The following is a 23,896-nucleotide window of genomic DNA, read 5'->3' as shown; positions in this document are numbered from 1 at the left end:
CAAATGTGAAGAACCAGACTCTCTAATACTGTATGTCTTTCTTTTATAGATTTTTTGGGGGGGTCAACACCCCAAGCATATTGCAGTCCAGTTTAATAATTGAACCAGTTTGACAGAAGAGTTCAAAGTGTTTCTATGAGAAGTTTTAAGAACAAATTCCAAAATTGAATTCCAAATTGTTGAGTTAGACTATAAAATGTGCATAATAACACATGCAAATACATTGTAATCTTCTAAATGTGTCTCTGTGTGTGTTCTGCTCTGATGGGGCTCTTCCTCAGATCTGTAAAGGGTAATAAAGGGATTGATGAGGCTCTTGCAGAAGCATGATTTATCTGAACTACAGGGATATCAATCAAAATATGTCACTCAGTTTGCCAAAATTATGCCACTCAGTTCTAAAGCTTGCACTCAAAGAGATGTCATTCTGCGCAGTGCTGAAAAAAGGGAATATTGTTGTAACTAGCTGGTACTTGGACATTTTTATTTGTTTAAAGGTGGTACCTGGCTTAAAATATTCAAAAACCACTAGAACAATGTTAAATATTTTGTTGATTTGTGTACTTACATTATCCAAAATGTTTCTAAGGATGTTTAAATCCAGAGAAATAAGCAGTTTTAACCAGGACACGGACCGTGTCCATGCGTCGCCTATCAATGACATCATACCCGCGTTACCCTCGTTTTCTGGTTTTATTTTGTAGAAACCATGGAAACACCAAAGACGCTTTAATATATTATGTGTTTAATTAGAGAGGTGAGCGACTGTTTGGATAAATTCATCGACAGAAAACTAATCATTTTTATATAGCTCAAAAAAGTTAGTCTTTTTGTTTAAATCTCGTTTTCTTGATGTACCATGAGTACCATATTTACCATGCCTAATATCGATCTAGCTCACTGCAGTGTGCAACAAGTGACTCATATAGTAGCCGCCAAGCGAACGCACAGAGTAGCATTATAACAACTTTCAGCACACTCAAATGTATCTAATATGATAAAACAGCCCTGCGCTACCCCACATACGCATGTCCGTTAGAAGCGGAGTCTGCGGCATAATAAAAGCTCCACTGCTCTCGAGCTGTGTGTCGTGCCTGTCTCTCATTAGCAATCGCTCCACCGGCTTGTTCCGCTCCTACAACTTACGTAACTTTAATACATTAGCGGTCATCCATTAATATGATTTCTGCCCGAGTCCCTTCCTATTCTCCACCGGCTGTAGAGGTGAAGACAACAACTCCCATGATTCTGCGAAATCAAGGTGTCATCAAGCTACGCATTTGTTTTGAATAAATGACCTCTAGTGGCGAAAAGTTACATAGTGTGCCTTTAATAACGATTTTCCGAATTTAATTGAAATAAATAAATATAGTTCTACAAGAAAATACTACTTCAGTCTTTTTACTTCAAAATTTCTTTTTCAGTGCTTTTCACTGAGACCTAGAAATTTGACATTTACATGTCCTGCATTTGTGGTAAAAGTTCTGTTAAATAAACTCATATAATATAGACAGACATACATTGTCCCATTCTACTCATCTTGCTTTATTTTAAGCCAACGCTTTTGGCCATCTTCTTTTAATTGACTGAATTCTCATAAGACCTCGTACTTCTGAAGGTCTTTGCAAGGAGGTGCAAATCATTCCCTTCCTATTCACTCATATAACCATACATTTATTCCTGCATCTAAAGTAGTAAAATTCTGTTCCCCAAACAAGGTCATCAAAGCTTGTTTGTCAAGACGTCGCCGCGGCATTGTTTATGACAAAGAACGATGGAATTGAACTAGTGCACTCGCACAGACACAGACTCGCCCTAATCCAATAAATCTGTTTTCAATTATGTTAGAATAAAGACTGAGACCTTTCAGCTGGGCCTGGAGTACATCTGCGCGCCCAGGTTGGCATTTGCAATAAGCCCACTGAGGCTTAGAAGAGATGCAATCATCTCCCGACACCTTCAAGATAGGACAAAAGTATAGCGCGTGGACAATGACGATGCCCAGTCTCGGTTTTGAATTGTTTCTAGAGATATCAAGAACACCTCTCAGCGATTTGTAATTAAAATCGCATTCTTGCAGCAACATCCTGCATATGTTTGCCTCTCTCAAAGCTGTTGGTTTAATCAGGAGCTGTAGTCCCGAAAACCGAACAGCCACATGACACATGCAATGGCCAGGAGGCAGAGACTGTATCCCATAGGGATTTAGTGCCTCAATTTGTGTCCACTGTGTGCTGCTGCCTTAGTCAGCCTTCTCTCCACACAATGCTATTTACCCGAGACTCAATCGATCTTAATCTTCCCTCCTCTGATTAAAAGGTAGAGCATGAAGCACTATTAGAATGAGTGATTTCAAGATGTTTTGAAAGTAAGTGCATTATATGAGCTGTTAAATGCGTGTGGAATGGAATTTCACCGCAAACCCCTGAATCTTATTCATTAACAACCCGTAACCAGTATAAGAAAGTGTGATAATTGCTGTGTGGTTATTTTAATCAAGCCATTTTGATTCTTTGCAACACAGACACACCTCTTTCTATGTAAATTAGCCTTGCTACACTATGTGACATACTGTATTCAATTAGCATTGAGCTATTGTGTTTGATGCATATTCTGCTGATAATGGCAGTAACTCTACAAACGATGATCTCATGATGGAGTCATAACCACACATAAAAGTATGTGCAGACACTTGGTATAGTTGAGTGCACTAAAGAGCCAAATCAGTATGTACACATTGAAATCAGTTTCAATGAATCCATTTTAAACACTGATTCCTTGGTAACACTTTTGTTAACTACATTAGTTAACATGAACTAACAATGGAAAACTTCTAAAGCATTTATTAATTATGTTAATTTTGACATCTACAAATACATAATTAAAATCAAAAGTTGTATCCGTTCATATTATTTAATGGCTGTGAGTTGACATGAACTTCAACTAACAATAAACAGTTGTATTTTTATTAACTAATGCTAAGAAATATTAATAACGGAGTGTCTATTTGCACTAAGTGTAAATAGCCTCCCTTGTTGGCAAAGGCTATTTACACTAACTCTACACACCAATGTCTGGTTTGGGCCACACAAGATTGAAAACGGCACAAGCAACTTAATGTCTGCAGTGGGGTAGGCTGTAGGGAGTGTGGCGCTTGAAAGCAGCTTTTGACGCTTTCGACCCCCGAGTTCGAATCCACCATTTGCCGAACTCACTCTTCTCCCTTTTCCCATCACATCGGATGGGAAATGCATTTATTTTCAATAAAAATTAAGAAAATATTTGAAAAAAGGAAATAAAGTGCCTAACGACTTTAATAATAAAGAGTTTTATCAGTTAGGGGTAGGTGTAGGGAGGGCTTTATTATCCCAATAAGGCGGCATTGATTTAAATATTTTAATAAATATAGTCATTTACACTCTGTGTTATTACTGCATCCTGTTAATGTACAACAATACTGAGGTGTAAATAGTATCTGCCACTATTTCTAAGTAAATAGAATGTATCGCTATTTTCTCTAAGTACAAATAGCCACTGCCTATTGATAAATACTGTAACAAATGTATTGATCATTGTTAGTTAATGTAAGTTAATGCATCATCTAACGTTAACTAAATTTACCTTGTTGTAAAGTGTTACAGATTCGATAACACTTTACAATAAGGTTCATTAGTTAACATGAATTAATGTATTAACTAACATGAACTAACAATGAGCAATTTTGTTACAGTATTAGTTAATCTTTGTTAACGTTAGTTAATAAAAATACAGCTGTTCATTGTTTGTTCATGTTATTTCCAGTGCATTAATTAATGTTAACAAATACAACCTTTCATTTTAATGACATTAGTACATTTTGAAATGAATATTAACTAAGATTAATAAATGCTGTAGAAGTATTGTTCATTTATAGTTCATTCTAACTAAGGTAGTTAACTAATGTTACTAATGTACTAACTAATGTAAATGTTAGTACATTAAATGTTACTAATGTACTAACTAATGTAACTAATGCTAACTAATGAATCTTATTGTAAAGTGTTACTGGTAACACTTTGTTACAAGTATACAGTAATAAAGTACTTACAAATCATTAACAAACTATTAATTTATAGTTTAAATATTGTAGTCTCTACATTGTTAATATTTCAATAGGCTATATATAAATAGTGAGTTAATTCCTTGTCACTGTAATTAACACAATTATTATTGTTTAACTAATCAATTAAGTTCTTTAAACCAACTTTTATTGGACATTAATTGCATTCATATTAAGTGTTTCTTAAAATGTTTACATATATATTAAGCGCGTGCGCACACACACACACACACACACACACACACACACACACACACACACACACACACACACACACACACACACACACACACACACACACGTTAATTACAGTGACAGTGAATGAAGAACTCAACTTATCAACAAATGTAGATAGTACAATATATTAACTTTGAATTAATTATAAACTAATTGTTTGTTAATGATTTTTAAGTACTTTATTGTTATAGAATTACCTGTGAAATAATTTTATTTAATTTTATTATGTTATTTTAAATGATTTAATATCAATCCTCATTGAGTTTAATTTAATTTATTTTTTAAATGTGGAAAACTTGTTGATTATTTAATTTCATATGACTCAAAATCGGCTTGCAAGATTTCATGACATGGAATTGTGCCGTTCAGCACAGAGGTGTTTTTGCTGTGTTTTGCACCATTGCCTGATTTGCATAATTCATTAAGCGAATAGGGTGCTAAAACAACCCGTGCTAATAAACAACACTATCGGTAGGTGCAATTCAATCTTAGTAGATTCACCCCATAGTGTTTATATCTTTCTGTTCATGCCCATAGCCGCAAATCAGTTAAAAGTGAGTTTCGGCAAAGGAAATAATACTACAGTTACCAATATCTAATTATTTATCTGTGTTTGTGTATGGTAATATGTCTCTTTCTTTTGTTTTATGTGTCATTTCACCTGATGTATGAATAAAGTGATTGTGTTGAATTAGCGTTAGCTCATGCAGTGAACTTTTAGCGTCTCCTGTGTAAACATGCATAATTAGATGCAGGCTTAGGCAAAAGCCAGAACTGCCAGAACTGCAGCTGGCAAAGAGAGCGAGAACGAGAGCGAGACAGAGCGAGAGACAGAGGAGGGGACGGAAATTGTGTGTTGACAGGCGAGGATGTTGGTGGGGGTGAGAGAAACAGAGGACAGTGACTAAAAGCCAATTAATTAGCGAGAGCGGTGATGTGTGTCAGCTGCCTGTTGACATCAGCCCAGATCTCTGTTCACAGCTCTGCTAATGTCTCATCTCTCCCCTTTGCTTTTCAACATCTCCCTCCATTTCTCTTCCACTCATTCACATCTCATCTCTTTGCATTAGAACTCTCACACTTGCCCTGATTGTTTACACAGAAACACATAGAAAGACACCGACGTGTAGTCTCGCACCGCTACATACATCCCTGCTCAAACAAACCAACACACAAATACTCGCAAAATCATTCATCCTGGTACACAGGATCTTTGTGAGAACAAACCATGCTTCACATGGAACCGTAGGTGCACAGATCAGCAGGCCAATTAACATTGAATTTTTTTTCCTTGTAAACAAATTTCACTCACAATTGCTAGTACACTGTAAAAAATGTGGCTGCGATTTAGTTATAACAACTTAACATTTGTTGAGATAACTTAAATATCCAACATATCTAAAGTTAACTAAACTTAATATTTTAAGTCAAGGATGAACACATACTTTTTAAAGTTGAAACAATGTTGGATTTTAAGTTGTGATAAATAATCGCAGCTATTTTTTTTTACAGTGTACATTTTACAAATAATTACAAAGAACTGACAAATAACACATTCAATTAAATAAAAAATAAATAAAAAAGTATAAAGACTGTAAAACATACTTTCAAAAATCTTTCAACGGTGTATTGTGACACATTTAATAGCAAAGCAAAACATTCATCTGCAATTAGCATTAGCTCATGTAGCAGGGCGTGGCTAGATTTCATCCAATAATATTTGATCATGAAACGTCAGGGATTCAATTTTTTAATTTTTTTTATATTACTAGATACCACCTGCAGCCTTGGTTACATCAACATAAAATATGTTTCAGAATTTCATTTTGTGTAAGCATTATAAAAGCAAACACATTAACATAATAGGGGTGCACCAAGAGATTGGTCATCGTTTTAATTGGCCGATATTCTTCTATATTTAAATACATAAATAGTGAATGTGATGTTACGGCTTAGCAGGCCACAAAAGAGGAGAAGGAGAGGTGGATCTAATTGCAGCTGTTTACTTTATTAATAAACAAAAAAACAAAGCAGATAATTCAACAAGAAAAAGTATATGTGATTACGGACTAAGAGACAGGGACACAGGAACTATTTAAGTCATTACGGTAATTCACTGAGAGGAAAAACATACTAAGAATAAATGTAAAATAAATGAACAAATAAAGATGTGATTACAATTCAAACTATATTTATATCATGATTGGTATCAGCTTCACATTTTCTGATCGGGACTTCAAGTGGAGTCGAAAATAACATAATTATGAGTTCCGAGCACATGACCAAGTGAAGTTATATTTAATGAATTCAGATGTAGCTACATGGGTTTATTGTTCACAATAGAATCTACTTCCATGTTAAGTTTATGACTTAAATGTGGGACATATAAAGAATTTCCCATGTGGAGAAAGGTAGCATAATTTCAAGATTCTTTGCTGTCAGTTTGACATCATCGAAACATTCCTTTTAGCATCCCTGATTTAAATCAGAAATGTTCTTATTAAAGGAGGAATTGGCAATGGCAACCTCTACGTCTGTATAAGTGGAGAAAGCGTAACAGTCAATTTGGATTATGTGCGCCTCGTAAGCCAGTCATATTGGCCCTGACGTCAGTAGCCGTTTAAGGATTCCATCCTTTGGGGAAATGAACATTGGGAAAACCAATTTTTTAATGTCAAGTTTAAACTTTCTATTTCAAATTGATTCAATGTCACTGATTCCTTTGAGCCACTGGACTGTGTAGCATTTTTTACAAACAAAATGTTAGCAAAATTATAATTAGGTGAATATTGCTGTTTATTAGATGTATATTACATGTTTAGTACATGTATTGGTGCATGCAAATGAAAGTTATTCCTTGTGTTCATTTAAACATGCTTTGATTATTACTAATATTCCATTCTTCTGTTCTATTCTTTTCTAGCAGTAGAAACAGTATGAATAACTTGATGAATATCTGATAATTCATAACAATGGAGCACTGGAGACAATTTATAGTGCTGGGTGAAAAGAATCGCTCCCTCAGTTGTGCCCATGAGCGAGACATGTCACTTCTACAGGTAGATTCTGTGAGGGAACATCGTTTCTGCCTCAGGCAAACTTTAAGTGCTATTGGTCCTGCTAGATAGAGCAAAGCGCCCCTTTTGAATTTCACCTACAAAAATCACTGTGATGCCAAACCCTGCCTGGAATTAAAACACGGTAAACAGAGCGAGACTTTGCCCATTTTCTCTCTACCTGTCAGAATGAGAAAAATGGCCCATGGCAAACTATTCATCTTTCGTTTGAGTGGGACCAGAAGAAAAGATATGAGTTTCAGCAATAGGGTGAATCTGTGATGCACATCTGACACGTTTTTGAATTGCTGGAGAATGGTAAAGTTTGACAATGTTTCCCCTCAGGCATTCTCTGATTATAAACTTCCTGCTTGGGTAATGAACTAATTATAATGTTTTACAATAAATTAAACATTGCTCTACTGGCCCAGCACGTACAGTCTTACACATACGCACACAAACACATCATGCAGTGTAAATAGCGACATGCAGTTTTGTGGCTCCTTGGGGAAATTGTGAGGACACATTTTTCTGTCTTGTCTGTTTGTGCTGTTTTCTGAGGCGCACTCAATCACTTTACATTTTCAACTTTAATATGTTAATTACGGGCACATCAACATCTCTGGAGGGTTTGTTACACTCAGGTGAAAGACTGTGCAAAGCAACGTGTGTGTGTTTGTGTGCAATTAACCAAACAAAGGTACAAATGTCAACTAATTCATATCTTGTCAGTTGTTTATTCTACAGCTATTCATAGCTTGACTATCGTCAACTAGTCCAATCACTGCTAATTAAACAGAAAGTAGCAGTTAGCATACAATATTTCTATGTTTAAATATGTTGCCATGTTTTTTTTTTTTTTTACTACAGCATGTTTGACTGAAAATAATGAGTAACGTTTTTAATTGATGTTCTGTATAAATGCAGCTGTGTTAGTGGTAATATCTAAATATTTACTAAGCAACAAGTTCAGTATTTTAATTAGTTCACACAGCTGCTTCTTTCTCTTTCTGCAACAGTGACTAAGACACATCCATTTCTTATTAGACTTACCCTTGTGAAAAAGAAGTACACTTTTTTAAATCGAGTGTAAACTTAATGAGATGTTTGTGGACATTTAATTGCATGTTAATTGCCATTAATTGAACATATAGTTTAAATTAAAATTAAATGCAGTTAGCTACAATTTTGAGTGCTGTTTTGACCCACTTAAGTAGGACTTAAGTGCATCTTTATAAGTAATTTCATAATTAACTATATTGTCTTTAAAAATATGGCAAAAGTGTACTGCAGAATGTACTAGCAAGCATTTATGGTAAACTAAAATATACTTTAATGCCATTTCTATTGAAATTTAAATGTCATGTATTTAAATATATTTAAAATTATATATGTATTAAGTTTAGTACATTTAAACATTTCAATATAATATTAAATCAATATTAATAACGCACTATAGTTAAAAGTATTTTATGTTCTTTAGTATATTAGTCAACACATCAGATAAGTGTATTTGACAAAAGGAGCATGACAAAAGATTAAATAAAACAAAGATTTAAAATGTACTTTAATTAAAGTAAATATTTGAATTTGACATTATTACAAAGTGGACATAAGTGTGTTCAGAAACAGTCATGAAAGTGTACTCTCTTTAAGTACACGTAAGTTGCCTTTTATTTCATTAATATTATATTGTCTGCAAGTACAGTTTTTTTAAATATACTTGTAAGATTTTAAGTTTTACTGATTAACATTTACATTATCATTCAAATTTACGTTTGATCCTTGCACCTGTAATGGTAAAAGACTACTCAAAATAATTGGTTAAAATAAATTAGATAAACAATATAAAATAAGTACATTGCAATGAACTTACCTGTAATACGATGCAATATACAATGCTTAAACTTCCTGACCCCCTCAAATTTGACTTACGTTTAAATTCGGACAGGGAGAGATGATGCAGGGATCCTCCCCAGTTTCCATGGTTGTTTTAGGGACACTGGCAGTGGGCTCAAGATTAGGCTTCACTGAGCCTGTAGTAGGCTGAGGATCAGGCTTGGGTAGCGACCCATAGCCGAAGGCCTGGATGGCATTTCCTGCAGGAAAAGGGGAAAAAAAAGAGAGAAAAGAAATCATAGATTCAAAGCACATTTTCATAAGATATTTTTTTTGTAGGAAGTCAGAAAGTCAGAGAGACTTCAAATCGCTAGGTCCCTTGAGGAGAAGAATATCTGTCTTCCTCTCCAAGTTTGAGAGGAATGAGGCATTAGTTAGCTGTATAAGGGGGTCAGCAGTTCAGCTAAATGCTAATCCTGCAACGCTTGCAGATTTTGGATCAGTTAATTGCTAGAAAAACAAACCAGGACACACATCCACTCACCACACACACATACAGGCTGTCTCACAATTTAGTGAGCCTTCATGCCTTCATGCTTGCGCTCAAAACACGTTTAATAGGCAACAACTTCACTTACAGTACCTACACTATACGAATAATGCTGTTTATGCGAAGCAGACAGGAGATTTGAGTCACAATTAATTTCAAAAGAGTTTGCTAAACATCAAACATCAGGACCCAAATACTGTTTACTACTTTTCTGCATGTATATTTATAACATCCACAACAAGGATATATGTGATGCTGCCTAACAATTCACCCAAAATAAGATATTTTTGGAACAGCCCTTACGTCAGAAGTGTGCCTACAATTCCTTAAAATGCAGTCTACGAAAGCAGCTCGCTAGTTTTGGTAACAGAGCCATGATTTACATTCAATCCATGCAAATTATACTGTATCCTTGCTTGTTTTGACTTGAAAAATCTCTCTCAGCCTATCTCACAGTGGGATATCGGATGAAATGTCTCCTGTGCTAATGCCTGAAGCTCTGTAGCGTATTATCTTATGTTTTCGTTTCCGCTCTGTTATATCTTTCACTCTCTGGAAGATATTCATGCCAAACAGTCAAACATTTTTTTTGTGTGTGTGTGTGTGTGTGGAATTTCTTCATCTTAGATTCTCTTTTATTCGCCTCCTAATTGTATCTCTAATAATACATTTTTATATTAAATGTGATAAACAAAGTCTGTTGAAGGAGTGTAAAGTTCATCTTTCTTTAACAAATCAAAGTAAAAGAACCTGTTTTTTTTTTCTATTTTTGTTTCAGTATTTCTTTTCTTCCTCAAAAGAGCTTTCTTTACCAAAAATTATTTTCTTGAGCAAAACCCAGACAAAGAATCATGTACTTGCCAGTATAGAAACAAAACGTTTTCGCCAACAGCTACATCTATGAACCATGATTTGTTACATGCTATTGCTAGTCAGTTACCTGTATAAATGGTATTGAGTGTGGCCATTCTTATTCTAGAGAGCATTTGATTGGACAAAATATGATGGGCCATGAGTGCAGAATCAGTCATTAGATTTTTTGACCCATTTTTTCATGAAGAGAAAGACTGAAGCATTAATGTACATAAGTCTATATCTGCTAAAGGTTAATTTATTCACTGTTTAGGAACTATTATTGTCTCGAAGCTAAAGGTGTGGTCACATTAGAGAAATTTTAAGGTCTACTATCCATTGTCAGTAGTGTATCATTGTATAAAGCACAGCTCATACAGAAGTAAACCAAGCAGCAGCTCAAACCTAGCAGCTTCCTGTTGGTCAACGCAGTCACCAATTGTAACCCATTGTAAAATCCGTGTGGTGAAGTTTTTGCCCTGATGCGAAATTTCCAAACGCGTAGGCCAGGGCAACATCTTAAACTCTTGGTTCCTCAAACCATTCCTGAACAATGTTTGCAGTGTGGCAGGGAACATTATCCTGCTGATAGAGGCCACTTCCACCAGGGAACACCATAGTCAGGAAGGGGTGTACCTGGTCTGCAACTGTCACGGGTTGCGATGGAGAGACTAAACAAACCAATAACTCGAAGATCACAAGGATGATGAAGAAGGTTTAACAGGCTTTAATGCAACAGGTATTTCCACAAGGTACATCCAAACACAACTACATATAGACAAGACCAACTGAACTTAAGAAGTGGAGATTATGGCACACACCTGAACACAATGACGAAATCAAATCAGTGACCATGACGACAAACAAGGCATGGAGAAATGGTGAAAGAAAACAATCAGAGTTTTTGGTGGTGTGACTGAAACAATATTTAGGGAGGTGTTGGCACGTGTCAAATATACGTCCAAATGAACGGCCGGACCCAGGGTTTTCCAGCAGAACCTTGACCAGACCATCACACTCCCTCCACCGGATTGTCGTCGTCCCACAGTGAATCCTGGTACCGTCACTTGCTCAGGTAAACAGCACATACTGTACGTACACTGCCATCCACGTGATGTAAAAGAAAACAAGACTCATCGGACCAGGCAAACTTCTTCCACTGCTCCAAGGTCCAGTTCCAATGCTCACGTGCCCATTTTAGGCACATTTGATGGTGAACAGGGGTCATCACCAATCTCTGATTGGTCTGTGGCTACGCAGCAGAGTGTAATGCACTGTGTTTACATAATCCTCCCATAACCATCATTAAAATGTTGTGTGACTTGTCTCACAGTAGATCTTCTGTTGGCCTGGACCAGACGGGATAGCCTTCGTTGTCCTCGTGCATCGATGAGCCTTGTGCGCCCAACACCCTGTCGACAGTTTGTGATTCGTCTCTCATCGGACCACTGTTAGTAAATTCTCATCACTGCTGACTGGGAGCAACCCACAAGCCTTGCCATTTCAGAAATACTCTGGCCCATTTGCACTGCCACAACAATTTGGCCCTGGTCAAAGTCGCTCAGATCTTTATTCCTTTTCTCCTGCATCCAACACATGATTACGAGACCTGATTGTTTGCTTACCATCTAAGCATTATAACTACTAGTTCAACTAAATCTAAAATCTGTAAAACTAAACATCTTTCCGCATGAATTTAATTAGATTATAATTTGAAAATAAGCCAAAAAAAGTTTTAAGTGGTTGAAGTCACACATTGTCACCATGAAATACCAAAAAAGGCAGCACACGATAACAAGCCAGGGTGGAAGCCTTATTTAGCCTCAGCCGACATGTTTACTTTCTGCTAACAAGCATGACATTAGTTACAAAACAATCAGACTTTATGATTCCGGAGGTGGGTAGAGATTCCACACATGGGATGAGTTTTGTAAGGGAAAGTAAACACAAAACATGGCAGCTTTCAAACATCGTAACAGTAGCTGCAGCATTCAGGTTTAAAAAGTAGCAAAGAAACCTATTTCTAAACAACCGCATGCTCATATAAGTACCATATCCTGAATTACTTATCAAAAAGCTGAGTATAATTCTGAATTGAATGCAAATGCTGAAAGCTAAGAGGTGAGTGAAGCTGGAAGGGACAGACATTACAGGTGGAACACTTTAATAACAAAAGAGGAAAGACTTACGGAGACAGGTGTTTTCCACGAAGTCCTGTAGAAACTTCTCACAGTCCTCTTCCTGATTCCCGCTGCCTTTGCAGGAACACCAGGGGGAGATGGTGAAGTTTGAGTGACCTGAGTCTATGTAGTTAGGAGTCATGTCTGTACCTATAGGGAGAACAAATCAAACTAAATATGTAATTCTATTAACTAACAATGTATATCACATTGAATTAGGAAATTAACACAGGCATCAAAATTATTTCATTTTCAGAGGTAACATTTCCAAAAATGTATTCATCTTTTTGTTATTTATCGTCTTGATCAATGAAAAATATATATCAAATATTTGTTCAGCGTAGTTAATTATATTTGATTTTGATGCGCACAATGTTTTTTAAAGATTTAATATTAATAATTGAATCATTAATGAATTAATATTAATAATATAAAATATTATACATATTTAAAGTTATACAATGTTTGCTAAAATATTAATAGTGCTTTTAACCCTCATGTTCTCTTGAGATTGAATTTTCTTTGTATATTATACTATAAATTACAGTTCAAAATTGTGGTGTCGGTATGATTTTTGATTTGTTTTGAAGTCTTTTACACTCTCCAAGGTCAAAAGTCTTTATTTGATCAAAAAATACTATAAATCTGCAATATTGTGAGATATTATTACAATTTTAAACAATTTCTTTTTCTACTTTAATATTTTAAATTAAGTAAAATAAATGCATTTATTTAAAATAAATGCAATGTCTTACTTCAATACAAAGCTGAATTTCCAGCATAATTACTCCAGTCTTCAGTGTCACATGATTCTTCAGAAATTCAGATTTGATGGTCAACAAACATTTCTTATTATTATAAATGTTGAAAATAGTTGCTTAATGTTTTTGTGGAAACCTTGATAGTTTTTTTTAGGATTCTTTGAAGAAAATAAATTTGAAGAAATTATTTGTATCAATGTAAAAGTCTTTACAGTCACTTTTGATTCATCCTTTCTGAATAAAATTATTAATTATTAAAGTATTAATTTCTTTAAAAATAGCACTGACCCCAAACGCTTGAAAAATAGTGTATATGTAAAAATAATAATAGTAGTTTACATTTTTTTATTTTTTTATTAATTGTAATGTGCACTGCATTTTCTTCTGTTGCACATTTATATATCAAACAGAATTATGAAAAACATTCTTTAGCTCACCGATGAGTCTGGTGTAAGATGCAAGGCAGGCCTGGTAGTCATCGTTGAGGCAGCTGCTGATGGAGTGAGGGGTCATCTGACAGTTTGTGTGGAAATCAGCCAGTCGTGACCTTGGCAGAAAAACACAACAGCATCAAGCCAACATGAAACTACAAGAAAAAACGGAATGCAGTCAGTCTATAGTTTTGCCTAGGGGTGAAAAACTGGGGAAAGTTTGTGCATGTGTGTTTATGCCTGAAGAGGCCAGCTGCAATTCACAAAGGACAGCGTTTGAGTCTGTGCATGTTCAGAAGCATCTTCAGCTTTACACATCAATGCTTTTTCTTCAAGATAAGGGGAAACCATGACCATCTCTCTTTCTTTTGCTGTCTTTCATTCTTTCTCTCTCTTATCCATTAGTTAGTCATCGTTGCTGACTGTGACCACAGCATGTTTGTGGTTCAGAGGCATCCTGGGGGTCAGGCAGCAGACAGGACATCCTCTCTGGAGCATAAGAGCTTCCACAAACACTTTAATGTCTTCTTATAGTCATCTCCCTCTATATCTTAGCCTTTCATTGTCTGTCTGTGTAAGCAATTTGTTGTTGCAGAGAATTTTAAACATTGTCGGACAAGTTTACAGGAAATCTGGGAGCAGTGGCCGAACAAGTGAACAGACACAGTGGCAGTTTCTCAACACCCACAAACATCACCAGTCCAACCACACACATAGTCCTCTGTCCTTTTCATTTATAGTCATTTCTTTGCTGTTTGGTTGGCTATCTTATTCTGAACAGTCTATAACAGAACTGTGCATGATCTCGTTGGCTCCAGCACACATTTTAATACATTTGCACACACACTAATGCATACATTAATAACATATTGACAGCATCTAAACATTTTATGAATGACAACTGTTTATGAATCCTCGGGGTCATAGAATATAGAATTTAGAATATAGAATGCCCACCAAGACTGCATTTTTAAAATGAAAATGATTGTTTTTATTTATTCAAAATGTAATTTATTTATGTGATGGCATTAGCAAATCTATTACTCCAGCCATCAGTGTCAGAACTCATTCTAATATGCTAATTCAGTGCTGAAGAAACATTTACTATTATCGAGGTTGAAAATTGTTTTGGTGATTAATATTTTTGTGGAAACTTACATTCCTCTCCCAGTATTCTTTGACAAATTGAAAGTTTGAAAGACTTGAAAAGAAAAGCATTTATTTGAAATCTTTAGTTACATCATCTTTACTGTAACTTTTGATAACTTGAATGTGTCCTTGCTGAATAAAAGCATGACAAAATCCAATCCAATCATTAACATACTTTATTAAATATACATTTGTGGAGTGTGATTTTTGGACCATTGAGGATTTACAGGAGACTAAACAAGTGGTCAGTAAAATTATATAAAGGTAGCTACATAGAATAACTTGTTCTCAAACAGCCCTACTATTAAACATGATTACAAAAGTTGTCAGTCTTCATTATTCATTATTGTATTTTGCAGACATTCTCTCAAGTCTTAAAATCTTTTCCTTCAAAATCCAATTGGCAAACACGGTTGTTCAAGTGCCCTTTAGTGCACTCTAAAGTTGGAGTCAGACAGAAAGTACAGTTAGAAGTGGGTCTCTGTGGAATGTAGTAGCCTACTAGATACACTCCCAGCAGCATGCAGAGTGTATTTAATTCATACACCCTCCCTTCTTTGTAAATGCACCTTTAATTAGCATACCGCTAAAGACCCTGCTGTGATTTACATGTCTAATTACATCTGTTCTCGCTGCTGGAATCAAATGGAGAGGTGCAAAAAATATTGATGTACCAGCTGGGTTCCCAACAAGATATTAATACTTCAAAGAATAGGACCTGGAAGTCATACAACTTCACAAAACTTTCCAAGCTCCCAGTTCTTACTTTCTTAACTATTGTGCAATATGACAAACAGGCAAGATGTTTTATATTCTTTCCTGTAGCTCAGAGCATTGCGTAAGAGCATTGCGTTAACAACGCAAGGTTGTGGGTTCGATCCCAGGGGATTGCACATGTCTATGTATAAATGTATAGGATAATGCAATGTAAGTCGCTTTGGATAAAAGCGTCTGCCAAATGCATAAATGTAAATGTAAATATTCTGTAATACATTTACCATGTTTTTTTTGTTTGTTTTGTTTTTTTTTAAAGCAAAACCGCCAATGTCCAATGAAATAAATACTCAAAAGTTTGTCAAAAGCTATATAAGTTTATTCCAAAGCATTTACAGTAATGCAAAAGCTCCTATCATACATTAATTATTGTATGGGTTTCTGTGAAAAAATCAAGGATTACTCTTTGCCGTGAGTAAATACAAAACAAAAACAGTGAATGAACCTGTAATTTGAAACTCATTGCTCAGCAGTGGCATTTAGTAAAACTTCTCAAATGCAGAGGCAAAGTTCCCTCTCAGTGTTTGTTTCATCTTCAGTCCGATGTAAATTAATGTATAGTTACATTTGATCCCATACGGAAATGTAATATATGACATATATGTCCCTATATCGCAAGTGATGCCGTCATATATGCTAAATATAAGACAATATATTGCTATCACATATATACATATCTCCAGATATATGTTGATATAAGTTTATAACATTTATACATTTTCCATATTAAATGAGTATATTGTCATATATTAATATGATGTATATGATTATTATTTATATAATATTGTATGTTATGACCATATATGTCACCGATATGTTTAATTTATATATGCCAATTTATTTAAACAACATACATTTTACATGCCTACCCTACACTGTTAAAAATTGCTGAAAAAATACAGACAATTTCCAACAGTAAAATACTGTTATTTCAATTAACAGCTAAATTGTGTAAATTTACAGCTAATGGTTGTTAAATTAAGCACTTGCAGTAAATTTACAGCATTTAACAGTAAACCGGTTTGTTTCTGTGAAAAACGGTCGCGCTGTAAAAAAGCAGCACATGGGGGCGGGGCTACTTCAACGTCACCACACGAGCAGCACACGAGGCACGAGCTCTCTCTCTCGTCTCGTCTGCAGAAAGCGGTCAACGGCATCTCTTCAAAACTCTTACCGATTTGCGTCTAGTAAAGACGGCAATTGTTCAAGGTACGTTTTTTTCTTTGTTGTTATTTTAATATGTTGCACTCAACTTCGCCTTTTTTTTTTTTTTTTTTACTGTACCAACGTTAAGTTACTTGGCTGCGAATCGCGTGTTTGCAGCCAGATAGATCGTTCTTGGGTGAGGCATTTCACTAGTCAGTGTTCTCCATCAGATTATAACTCTAGGTTTGGAAATAATTGATGAAGGGCTGCTGAATTATTTGAATTATTTGAAAAAATAAAAAAAGTTCATTCTTCTGTTTGCAATCAAAGCATCGTTTTACTCACATGAGCATGCCTGCATACTTGCGTTGCACAGCTACGCAATGAATTTAGTGCAGACAGGAAGAGGTTTTTTGTTAAATCTTTATTTGTTTTGTTTACACCCATTGTTTTGCTACATAAGATATTAATTGATCAGGTTCATGCATTACTTTTGGACTTTCCAAATGATAGTCTTTCATTTTCATGGTATGCATCTAAAGATTTTGAATTTCTTTCTAAAAATGTTTGTCTTCTGCTGAATAAAGTCAGTTGTGCACATCTGGGATTATATCAAGGTAATAGAATCATGAGAATTACATTTCTGGACAAATTCTTTAACCCTCTGGGAGTCACACTTGTTATCTTCGCAGTCAAAAGTGAACGAAGAACACCAGAGAGTTAAAGGATTTGTGTTTGTTAAAGCAAAGTGCTATTTTCCTTTTTAATTTACTGTTTGTATTTAAGCTGAGATTCAGTTTGGGTCAGTTTCAGCCAATTTGTAAATGCATATTTTTTTGCTTGTGTTTTAATAAATAGAAAATGATGTACCATAATCTAGTTCTTCTGTATTTATTTTCTCTCCATCTTGTGAAAAATAGTTTTATGTCGGTATACTACATATACTAGAAATGTTAATTATGTTTTATGTATAATTTTTTTATGTATTGTAGAATTATTGCTGTAACCATTGCTGCAAGTACAATTTAAAACTCTATTGAAATGGTAGAATTATGGTAAATGGCTGGAACCACAGCTGCCAGTACTTTACTGTGGAATTGCAGCATTGTTGATACCGTAAAATTGCGGTAAAGGGCTGGAACCACAGCTGCCAGAATTGTACTTACAGTGTATGGTTTCCTTATTAATTCATTCCGTGTTTTCCGTATTTGAACAGCTTGAACTTTTAACAAGTCTACACAATCCACATTTCATTTCAATTTCTATCCCATTTTAGAATTAGCACCATTTTTTATAAATAAAATGTATTTATTTTATTATTTTTTACCTCATCTTAACTGGCTCATAAAAACAAAACAAATACTACACAAATTCTACTTGCAAACATACATTTTATTGTATGTGTTTTATTATTTATTTACATATATGCCACATGTATGTAAGCAATATATGCATATATGTGTTTGTATATTGAACATATATACAATGAAATATATGTCATGTATATTGATAATTATATATGTGACATATATATAAAAAACCTGTATTATACATACATAAAATATATGGGCTAGTTTTATATGTTAATATATGAAATTGTTCCATTTTCTAATAGGTTTTATATATGGCAGATATATATGTACATATATGTTTACATTTTATATGTGGATATATTTAATATATGTAAATTTCATATGTGTACATATATTACATTTCCGTATGGGATATTTTTCTTATTATTGTTATTATTATTATTACAGAGTGGTTGCTAAAAACCAAATGATTTGCAGATCATTTTGTGATACTTTTTTGATTCTGATGATGATGATGTCTGAGTGGGAGAGTTTTCTTTTCTTTTTTCTGACTCCATCCATTTTGACCAGTGTGATATGTGTAATAAGTTTTAAGTTTGATTGTTTACTGCTTTTCTGCCATAGTCTCTTGGAAATAAAACATTCCTGTTCTTCAGCTACATCCTCCTAGACGCTCATGGTCAAAGTGACAATTGATGGACACCCCATGTGTTCAGAAATTGAAATTGCTTAGACTCAATCAATAGTAGTATCTCTTATTCCCTCACGTACAGCTACAACTTTATAGCAGGACGATAGACTCTGAAACTGGGCCTCCTTCTCTTTCTACTGCATTAACCAGCTAATGAAGCAAATAATGCTTGTCTTATTTGTTCCATGTCTTATTTGTTCACTCACTCTTAGGGTATTAGTTGTAATTTCCTAGCACATTGCACTCTTCCTTTTTGTTTCATTGTAATGATTTTTTTTCTCTCTTTTCTCCATCTTCCTTATTTTTAAAATGAAGTACTCAGCCTGCTAATGTGTTTAAACCAAAAGGATAGGGTTGTTTTGTGTTTTCATATGTCTTGAGTTTAGAAAAGGCTTTCTTGGATTGTTTGGGCAGAAAGTGCTCTGGCATCAAGATAAAGCACATTTCACTTCTCGCCAGGACTCCTCTATTATACCTGAGCAGACCACTCACTGCTCAAATTACAGCCTGTCTGCCTCCAAGGGTTAGAAAAGTCCTTTTAGATTCTCTATTCTCAGAGAGAACCCTAATATGAGCACTGCTAACAGTTTTTCATGTACACACACAAAAAAGCATTGGACTGAGATTCATTATCATATATATATATATATATATATATATATATATATATATATATATATATATATATATATATATATATATATTAGAAATCTAACACTTAAAAGTCAGTTTGTGTGGTAATGAATCTTAGTCCAATGCTCTTCAGGCCTGTGGGGAATTCATATCTTTTAAACAATGCTTCTCGTTGCTATGGACGGCTCTTTTTCCGGAACATTCAAATATGCGTTGCCACTGCCGCTGACCCAGAGAAAGCAGTTAGGCTAGCTATGAAACAGCTTCACAAACGTTCCTCTTTTCCACCACACAATATTGTTATTTCCGTGGTACAAATATTCAAATTATCACAGGAGTACTGGGATAAAAGTTTATAGTAAGGATATAACACTGATGTCTTAATACTTGATGTAACGATTGGTGCTTGCAATAATGTTTGTAGATTACATCATTACGCCACGGTGGCGACAAGTGACTGTTAAAAAATTTATTTGTAATTGAATCATTCATTCAAGAGATTTGTTAAAAAAAAAGAAAAAAAGATGATTCATCCAGTAATGAAACAAGTGAAGAATTGATATGTGAGTCATTGAATCATTCATTCAAACCATTAAAAAAAAAAAAAAAAATTCGAATTATTTAAATATTTAGTCAGAACCTCTAGTAAATCGCATGCTATTTTTTTTAGTTGTCTGTTCAGAATTGTTGGAGAATCGTGATCTCTTTTTGAAACAAACAAACAAAAAAAGGGATTCTTAATTTATTCAGAATTGTGCAGCTCTAGTTGGCACTGAACCAAAGACATGCAGTTAGCATTTATCTTAGGATTCACAGTGTACAGTGGTAATTTGTGACTATTTATCATTTCTGATTCAGATATTCTTGGGTCTTCAGAAATGTCAAGAATATGAATGTGTCTATTTGCAAATGGTACTTATTTATCTAATAGTGAGAAGAAATGCCAAAATCTGGTGGCATAGAGTACAGGTTTTATTCAAACATCCAGTTGCTTTGCGACTAAAGATTAAAATCTGCTTTCATTGCACATGGACAGCCTAAATCTATGCCTCTCAATTGGAAAATGATGGAGTCACCCTATACTTGAGAATGAAAGAGCTCTCCTGATGCTGGCTTGAAGGACAAAGTACTGAGCCACTTTGAGACTAATGATTGACACTGAAAAACAAAAGGGCTCTGCACTTTTCGCCAAGAAAGCAATTGAAATGGTCCAATCTCTATTGAATTTCAGACTTATCGATGTTGAGGGCCATTACTGGGCCTTATTACGTTAGATTCATCTTCCAAACAGCGAGGGGGGCATGTTCAGATTTATTGATTTACCCCAGAGAGAAACATTTCTCCTCATAGTATAGAGTAAACTTGAAATATTTTTACTTAAAAGGAGACTGAGATGATTGTGTTCTAGAATAGACATCATGCTTAATCGAACACAAATGAAAATGAGGCTATGAGGAATAGACGAACAAGTCTGTTCAATAAGGTTGTACTGATGCATATAATGGTATGGACTGTTACTTTATCCTTGCACAAAAGAAGATATTTTGAGGGATTTTTGTTGTTTTTGCCCATAGCACGATTGCAAGTGAAATAGATTGAAAATAGTTAAAGCAACAACAAAATCAATTGTTCACATCTCTGAGGAGTGAAACAGGTTTCCTGAATGCATCAGGGTTTACGAATGATTTGTTGAGTGAATGATTCAATGGCTCACTCATAAATAAGAGGCCGCGAACAAAATTGCATACACTCTTAATAGCTACTTCTTTTGAATAAGTAATTACTTTCCAACCATTGAAAAGTACATTCTGTAGAGTGAGAATGTGTGTAGTATGAATGTAATGAATGTTCACACACTCTTTTTCTGCAACTACAGTATATAGTAGGTAAGTGTGTGATTTCAGCCAGTCACTTTTTTGTTCATGAATTAATCACTGCTTTTGAAATAATTGCTTGAGTGAATGATGACACATTATATTAAAAGCCACAAAACTCAGGTTTCTGCTCTATCACCAAATACATCCGTCCACTAACACATTAGTTAACTTGATATGTTTTATCTCCATCTGAAGTCCTTAGAACTATCTTGCTCCTCCTAGTCAGGGTTATGTTAGTGCAGAGAAGTGGGTCAGGGTACCCATGTTAAAATCGATCTGTTCTTTGCTTTCTCCCTGTGAGAGCCTATCCAAATCTCTCAGACAAATCAGATGCAGTGGAGGAAAAACAACAGAGTGGAGACTTCAAACATTTTGATGTGTCACATCGATCCAGCTTCACATCTATGCATGAAAGAGCCTCTGAGCTGAACAAGCCAAATGATTTGATGCCCAAGTGCCTCCAATGCCTTTTGTGTCTTTTATGGGTCTTCTTCCTCATCTATTGTGATATTTTAACCCAGCTGTATCCCCAAACAGAGGTTTTGGTTAAAACATTTATGTATTACCCTCTTAAGTAATGAAGAATGATTCTTGAATGGTCCATTGTTCTGGACATGTCTGTTCTGCTCAACCACTGTTGATCTCCACGGTCTCCAGGCATTTTTCATGGTTTGTCTATACTCTCACTTCATTATTCTATGTTTACAACAAATCACCTGCTTCTGTCATCACATGCGCTCTGTTCCAAAACCTAGTGAGCTGCCTAAAGATGCATTTTAAGTAATCATTGGAACGCTCCCAACACAAATTCTGTTCTAGTCATCTGAATTATGTTGCCTATGGTAGATATCTAGTTTGGAATTTTAGAATTCAGAATTTTAAGATATAATCACAAATACCCTTAGTGGGGAAAATCCCAAAATGCATTGTCCCTAAAGGCCCATACAAACCAAGGATAATAAGTAGCAACTATTTACACTTAGTACAAAGACAATTCTGACAATTCACTTAGTGTAAATAGCATCTATCACTATTTACACTTAGTGTAAATATAATTTAACGCTATTTCATTTAGTGCAAATACATTTTTTTTTTATGCTTATTAGAATATTATAATTTTGGATTAGCAACATGCTAATGCCAAACTGTATTGAAATTGTGAGTTGAGATGATTTGCAGAGCAAATCATTCACTTATTAGGTTCCTTGATGGAGGATAAGTAACATCATCAAATTAAGATTAATGCTGCTTTCTAAGACAGCCTATGTAAGGAGCATCACTTATCACTCTTATAACAATGCCAACCCATGTCATTATCTTTGTCTCATTTAATTTATCTTCTTTGATACCACTTCAGCAATTTCAGATAAGAAATGAACATGCCAAACAAACTCAACCACGAAAAATAATAACCTTCTCTTCCTCCCAAGGCCTAACCATCTCAATCTCTTCATCTCAATGTGCATACTACCTATACTAAATACTATGAGATTACAATAAGTGTGTCCCAAAGCATAGTATGTTGAAAAGAGTATGCCAAACAGTATGCCAAACGTCTCCAGATGGTCTACTTTTTCTGGTAGATTTTCAAAGTGTTGATCTGTGCACACTCTGATGGCTGATATTGACCACAACCCATTGCGCTTAGGAGAAGGATTTGGTTCAGAATAACAAACACGATCTAACCTTCTAACCTGATGAAAAATGATTCAATGTAATCTGTAATACATTCCATCTGCAACAACACTGTGAACCTTTATAAAGCTACGGATATCACAAATAGCAAAGCAGATAGGTTTGTCCATTAACAATTACGATGTGATAGTGTGCCTACTCTTCTGCTACACACTCAAAAGTATCAACTTTTCCTTCACACAAAGAGTGCATACTTTTAGGGTGTAGTATAATCAGCTGAATTAGTAAATGTCTTATCGTTTTAGTTAAAGGTACAGAGTAGCAGCCTCCAGGTATGCAAAACCCCTGCATTATTACAGGTGACCTGCTTTTGTAAAGCACATTATGGCAACTGCTGAATCATGTTGCTTACACAACAGAAATACAACCAGGTCCTTCAATGACACCATTTTAATTCAGCTCCTTGTCCAGGCTTTTATTATTCTATGAGTGGGTTAAAGCAACTCATTCATCGCAAACAAAACTGCATTTGCTACACAATCCATCAAGTGCATCCAAAACCCTTGACATTGTTTGACTTAATAATCTCCAGTTCCCTTTCGTTCTGTCACTCCGAGTTACGTCAGTGACTGACGAATGGGGAAACCCCCATTCGTCAGTCATGGACATAATG

General features: G+C 35.0%; 1 protein-coding gene across 2 annotated transcripts in view; it reads right to left on the bottom strand.

Annotated features, from left to right (window-relative positions):
• The window catches only part of gfra2a (GDNF family receptor alpha 2a), an 85,268-nt gene that overhangs the window by 4,331 nt on the left and 57,041 nt on the right, over positions 1-23,896 (bottom strand). For both annotated transcript variants that reach the window (XM_082187505.1, XM_082187504.1), the window contains exons 5-7: positions 14,012-14,121; positions 12,823-12,963; positions 9,328-9,491 (exon numbers count right to left, since the gene is read on the bottom strand). In XM_082187505.1, coding sequence (XP_082043631.1) covers positions 9,328-9,491; positions 12,823-12,963; positions 14,012-14,121 — 415 coding nt within the window. The remainder of the gene's footprint in view (positions 1-9,327; positions 9,492-12,822; positions 12,964-14,011; positions 14,122-23,896) is intronic.

Source organism: Leuciscus leuciscus, assembly GCF_965113295.1.
Source record: "Leuciscus leuciscus genome assembly, chromosome: 13".
Lineage (NCBI taxonomy): Eukaryota > Metazoa > Chordata > Actinopteri > Cypriniformes > Leuciscidae > Leuciscus > Leuciscus leuciscus.
Note: the sequence above shows the minus strand (reverse complement) of the source record. Positions and strands in the feature narration are given on the sequence as shown.